The sequence below is a fragment of the Pongo pygmaeus genome, chromosome 1 (assembly GCF_028885625.2).
Source record: "Pongo pygmaeus isolate AG05252 chromosome 1, NHGRI_mPonPyg2-v2.0_pri, whole genome shotgun sequence".
Classification (NCBI taxonomy): domain Eukaryota; kingdom Metazoa; phylum Chordata; class Mammalia; order Primates; family Hominidae; genus Pongo; species Pongo pygmaeus.
Window position 1 is genome coordinate 218,343,777 of NC_072373.2, and position 6,466 is coordinate 218,350,242.

Consider the following 6,466-nt stretch of genomic DNA (forward strand, 5'->3'; position numbering starts at 1 on the left):
TCTCTCCTACCTGATTCTCACTCTAGCAATTCAGATTCCCATTTCCGATTCTCTGGGACAAACGTCTCTAAAGAGCCCATCCACTCAAAGTCAACTTTTCCCCCAGTCCTGCCCCTCCTGCATCCTCGTTCCTTTCCCATTCACACTGAGGAGGCATCTGAAATGATGGGTCTGTGCTCCCTTTAACATACACTCATGGCCTAGATTTCAGCTCCCAAATGACCAGAAGAAAGCCTTAAATATATCCACCCTGACAGCAGGCATTCAACAGAGGCAGTGACTGGGCTCCAAGTCATAGGAGGCCCTGATGCCACAGCGAGGGCAGGGGACGGTGCTGAACACAATGATCTTGGGCTGCCTTAAGTCCCTCAGTGTCTTCATCAGCTCATCCCCAAGTTGAGAAAATCTCCCCCAGCAGAGAGCACCGTGGGTGTCATAACTCTCCAGAGGGGCAGGATACAGCTCCAGGCTTAGCTTGCTCAGCCAGACGGTGTGGCGCAGCAGGTTCTCCAGGGCGGCCATGGAGATGAGGTTCCCACAGAAGCTGAAGGTGCTGAGCTGGCAGCAGTGGCTCAGGGCAGGCAGGATGGCGCTGAGTTGGGAATCCACGATCCCACAGTCCTCTAAGTCCAGGGTCTGCAGGGTGGCCACAACTTGCTGCAGCAGACCTGCGAGGGGCGAGGGGCTGAAATGGGTCAGTGTGATGCCCCTCAGGTCCAGCTCCTTTAACTGACAGATGTTCGGGCACCAAGAGAGATGCTTCAAGTCCAACTCTGACAGCAGGCAGTCGGTCATAACGACCATCTCCAAGGGGGCCTGGAGACACCTGGGAGAGAACAAGAAGGAGTTACAGGAGAGTAGTGCGGATGACTTCAGGGCGAGAGATGATGCTCTCCATAACCCAAGGCTGCTCTGCTCATCTGAGGATAGTCAACACCTGGGGTGTGGGAATGGAGACTCTTCTCCTTCAGTACAGTCCCAATCAAGGTTCAGTCCTTCACCATCACCGAGGTGACTGGATCAAGTCCATGAACTCTAAGTCTCCCTTTCCTCATCTGTCAGGTAGAAAACCACATCTCTGGGCCACAGAAGCCTAATGGAGACACAGGCATAAATGACAAACCCAGGCAGGATCTTGCAACATCAGCTGGGGTGGCCAGGTTGCAGGGGGCCCTGACACACCTGTACCATCAGCGAACCATCTATCACATTTACCATTCTTCACTCCTGCTCCCTCACCCTATATTCTATCATCATGTATTTCCCATACATTAATTACCTGACCTGGAGCTCAAAACAGGGTGCTGACAGGGAGACACAGGATTCTGCCTGTTCACTAGGCAGGTGAGGATAGACCTCATATTTTAAAATATAGGAGTGTGATGGGCATTCCCTTCCTTAGTGCCCTCTTCACCTCCCTATTTCCCATCATCTTAACTTAGACACACATCCTTGGGAGGAATTCACAAATGCACTCTCACCAGATCTAAACCCTGCAGTAGCTAGCTTCCTAGCTTGGCACCTTCTCTATAGCATCTAGCCCAGGAGATCCCTCTGATTTTATTGGGATGGTTGTGTGATACCCACATCAGGACAGAGCCACCAACAGGACAATGCATGGATATTCTATTGTCCCCTCACTGTTACTTCCTCACAGGCTCACAGTGCATACCCACTGGTGTTTACTGTAACAAAGAAAGGCTCTGCTGTGGTCTGAAGGGAAAGCTCACCATCCTTCCTCACCTGAGCAGATGGTCCAGGTGGCCTTCGAGGAAAGAGACAGAGTGCACAGACAGATTCTGGAAATAGTCCAGCTTGAGGAACTGAGAGGTGAATCGGGCAATGAACTGCCCCTTGTTGTCTGGGGGAACGCAGGCAGATGCACTGATGTTGAAGAGAACAAGTTTGTGGAGATTCCTCATCTGGCCCAGGTAAGGGGCAAACTTCACAAGAATGGACAGCTCCCAGGGGCAGCACACTTCCACTTCCTGGATACAGTCTAGCTCCACCATGTTCAGGACTTCTATGATACTGTGGATGGGCATTCCAAAAACCTGCAGCTCCTTGCAACACACGTGCAGTAAGCCTTTTCTCTGCTTGCCCCACTCTAAGAGGTCGATGAGGCATTCATCCAGCGTCTTGTTCTTGAGGCAAAGGTCTACGAACACCATCAATGGCTGCTGCCCGCCTGTCCCTGGACAGTTATCTGCTGTTTGCTTCTGACTCGGAGCCTCCAGGAAGGATGCAGCAGTTCCAGACAATATGTCGCAGAAGTTCTCATCCACATTCCTCAAGTCCAGCACTTGAAGTTTTGACTGCCTGTGGGTAAAGGAGAAGAAAGGCTTCAAATTAAGGCAAGGACCTGAGCTTTTATTTACATCCCAGACATCACCTGTTCTCCTCCCTGCCACTTTTCCCTCTCTGATTTTGTCCAACCCCTTTTCCCTCTGGATTTTTCCTCATCCCCATTGCCTGTAGCTTTCAGAGCTACTAGAGGAGAAGTTCCTATTGCCTCAGTGGACCCTGCATGGTGAGCAGTCCTTTCCCAGAGGAGCTGGGCAATGGCCAAGGCCTTCCTGAGCTTCCTCACTGGCACCATCAGAAGCCTCTGGGCCTCCATTTTGCCCCTCCTCCTCCTGAAACAGCTGTCCCTACCCTGGACAAAAGGGCCCTCCCCACCTGGACACCTGGGTCACCTCACCTGGGGTGAACCTCCTGGGTCAGCAGCACATCAACCCCCTCCAGCACAGATTTTAACGACTCCAGATGAGGTGACTTCATCAGGGACCCTAGAGGGAGGCAGGTGAAAGGCCAGGCCTGCACCATCGTTTTCAGGGTTTCACAGCGTCTCCTGCTGAAGGCCTCCATGAACAGTGTGGGGAAGAGCTCCCTGGGCAGCTCCTCCATGGCGGAGGTGGCCAAGGCCTAGTCCCTCAGCAGCCTCTGCCTTGCCAGCTCCAGGAGTCTGGGTGGGGCCCTGATGCTCATCTTGATGAATCTGCAAGGGAAAACTCTAGAGGACAAATCCAGAGAAAAGGCATCACTCTCAGGTCAAATACGATCACCTCATCTTCTCCTATTGCTAATCTCATTGCTCTGGTGGAGGTGGAAAAGCCCTCCATTCCCCCAATTCCATTCTGCACTTGGTGGCCACAAATCTGTATTTGTGCCCCTGCGACTACCACAAAGAATGTCTTCCAAACACGAAGGAGGGGACAAGGTAGCCAGTGGCCCATTAATTTCTATGCATTGCTCCACTGAAACTCAGGATTACTGAGATCTGTCACTCAGGATCCTGAAAGCTAAGTTCCACCTTATGGAGGGAAATTTTTTTGTTACTTACTACCCAAAAACAATGAGAATGACTGTCCTGTGGCCCCACACAGCCTGCATTCTCAGTTTACACAATTAGCATGCTTGGGGAAGACTAAAGTGACTCCCTAAAATCAATGCCACTTGTTTTTATTTTGAAAAATTATAAGAGAAACTATAAAAGCAGTGTGGCAGTATTCTAGAGCATTTGGAAGGTAGGGATGGAAACACTAAGTCTCAGATGAAGGATCCAATACACATCCCTTCCACATACTCACAATCACCCACTTAGGGACAGAGTCTAAGGGAAGAGATAAATCCCATGTTCAGAACAAGACTCTTGAGAAAATCACAATATCATCAAGTGTGTGAACTATAGCTGAAGGGCACAGAAACCAATAACTTCACATGTCAAGACACAAAAATTCATCCAACTGTAAATTTTTAATATCTTTTTTAAAAAACTGCTTCAATAAGAATTTTGAAATGAGAAAAATGAAGCACAAATCAAAATTTGAGGGATGAAGTCAAAACTATATTTAGAGGAAAAATCAAAACCTACATCTGTTTAATTGAAAAAACAGACAGGAAATTCTCTGTGCCACTTTGGACTGCGTGTCACCATCCCTGACTGGCTAGCTGCAGATCAGATGGGCATGTTCCTAAGAAGGTGGTGACTTACCAGATCTGGACTCAGTTTGCAGGGTGCTGGGATCTCTCAGAGAACCAAGCAGTAGCTCCAGGCACCAGGGCTTTGGGTCTCTCCTTTGCAAACTCAGGAGTTTTTATTGATGTTTCTAACCACAGCCTCCCCTTCTCAGTCACCAGCTTCCAATCAGAAAGTGATACCTGATTAGATCCTGAAGTTCCACCTAGTTAATCCTGATTGAGTTTCACACTTTCTTCTGATTCATTGATTACATTAGATGTGCATTTATGAAAATGAAAGAATAAATAATAGGGTGAAAGTCCAAAACTCATTAATTCATTTATTCCCCAAACACTGATGAAGTTTGACTAATATGTGACCTTCATAGTGACATGGAAGGTTTAATCTGTTCCTGACATTAGAAAGAAAAAAGAAAACCTAATGATATCTTTATGGGAAAATCTATGGCCACATCAAAATTATCAAAATGTTTCATTAAGACAGTTAAAACAGCCTTAAAAAGACAGTGATGTCAACCCTAAGAAAACGGATTAAAAAGCTCCTTTATCCAATGGTCACCCGGGTTTTATGTTTTATAACAGGGCAGGTCATATGTGGGTTCAGGTTGAAGAGGGCAACCACTGAGGGTGTTATTGATCACAAGACTAAGGTCGAGGCTTCGCTGAAGGAAATCAGGACAGAGTGACAAAGTGAGGTGGGGGCTGGGCAGGATGTGACTGGGTGTTCTAATAGAACCCTGGGAAGGAACCAAGACAACATAAAACATGGTGGTTATTTTGTGGGCATCTCCACAGAAGGATTGAAAGATTCTGTCTAGATTGAGTTTAAAAATTAAAAAGGGAATAATTACAGAAGAGACAGTGCAGACTCTTCAAACACAACATTGTCTTTGAGGGCAGAGGAGGCAGATACAGTCTTGGCCTCTACTACAAGGGAAAGTGTGTTTACTCCCAAAAATGATGGGTTCACCTCAGAAAATCAGCCTGGGAAGATGGAATCTGAGAATGTGAGCTGGAGCAGATGCCAGAGGAAAGAAGGAAGGAAGGAAGGAAGAGACAGAAGGAAAAAGAAAGAAAGAAAGAAAGAAAGAAAGAAAGAAAGAAAGAAAGAAAGAAAGAAAGAAAGAAAGAAGAAAGAAAGAAAGGAGAAAGAAAGAAAGAAAGAAAGAAAGAAAGAAAGAAAGAAAGAAAGAAAGAAAGAAAGAAAGAAAGAAAGAAAGAAAGAAAAGAAAGAAAGAAAGAAAGAGAAAGAAAGAAGGGAAGGAGGGAAGGGAAGGGAAGGGAAGGGAAGGGAGAGAAACTCAGCCTCCCTGTCTTTAAGAACAGTGCACACATATGGTTGTATTGTGTGCAAATGTACAATACATTTCCCCCACAAAACCTGGAAGCTCTATTTCATGTTAAAAGATCTGCTAAGTTCAGGGATGGCTCCCATCCTAAGAAGGATCACGCAGTCATTCTTCTGATATTTTAGGGTACAAAGTAGCAGGAACATCCCCCCACCTCCAGAAAGTCCTCCAGGCCTTTCTCTCCCATTCCATATGAAACCCAAACAGCTCGGAGATGCCACTGACTTCCAAAACTGGAGTACTTTGAAGGATGTTCTCTATCATGGAATATTTCTGTAAATGTTCTTTCTCCACACTTCTGACCTCACTATCAATGCCCTGCTATGTGTGCAATCGAGTTAAACTGAAACGTGCTCAGTGCAGCTTCTACTTCACCTGCCCTCACTTTGTGAGCCTGAGGCTGAGGGTGAGCTCAGCACCAAAGGTGATCGTGAGTGCATCTGTTGATTGAGCATCCACAAGGCACAGCAGGGACTCATACCATTCATCCAAGATCTCAGCTCTCCCTCACGAGGAATCTAAGGCATGATGCTATATTCCCCATTTTTAAAGTGGTGACCTTGAGACTTGGCTAGGGAGAGGAACCTGTCTGTGTTCAGGCAGCAAATGATTGGCAGAGCCCTCAGGTGAGAGACTCAGAGGATCCCCTAAGGAGTTCAATAATCTAAATGTTGAAAAGAACTGATTGACAGACTTTCCCTTCCTGCACAATTCAGAAGGTCCAGCACCACCCCCAGGACCCCCGTGAGAATCCCGCACTTGGGGGCATTTCTACCATGTCCTGTCACCTGTTCTTCTCAAGGTGCTCATCTGCTGTCAAACTCAGAGCAGCCTTCAGAGCCCCTCTGAGAAGATGACCTGACCCCTTCTCCACTCACAGAATCACCAACAGAATACCAAAGCTCCCCCAGGCCCTTGCTCAGGGTCTCTAGAATATTTCTGAGCTTCTGTTTCAGGCTGCCTCCTCCAGCCTGAGCTGTCAAGGCAAGCATCTCTTTATGCATCCTGGATACATCAGCCCAAATCTCCTGAACAACAGAACATGGCCACAATGCTGGGAGATCCTCACCCCAGAGCAGTCATTAAGGAATTCTCCCAAAATTCTATCGAGCTATTTTGGTGAACATGAGAAGCCA

At 47.2% G+C, this 6,466-nt stretch overlaps 1 protein-coding gene across 1 annotated transcript; it reads right to left on the reverse strand.

The window, feature by feature from the left end:
- Nucleotides 1-264: 264 nt before the first annotated feature.
- LOC129016123 (PRAME family member 8-like) lies at nucleotides 265-4,057 on the reverse strand. Its single transcript, XM_054455091.1, is given in 4 exon segments — nucleotides 265-826; nucleotides 1,744-2,319; nucleotides 2,702-3,013; nucleotides 3,995-4,057. Coding segments are annotated over 3 exon segments (1,425 nt in total). The 5' UTR covers nucleotides 2,989-3,013; nucleotides 3,995-4,057.
- Nucleotides 4,058-6,466: the final 2,409 nt, after the last annotated feature.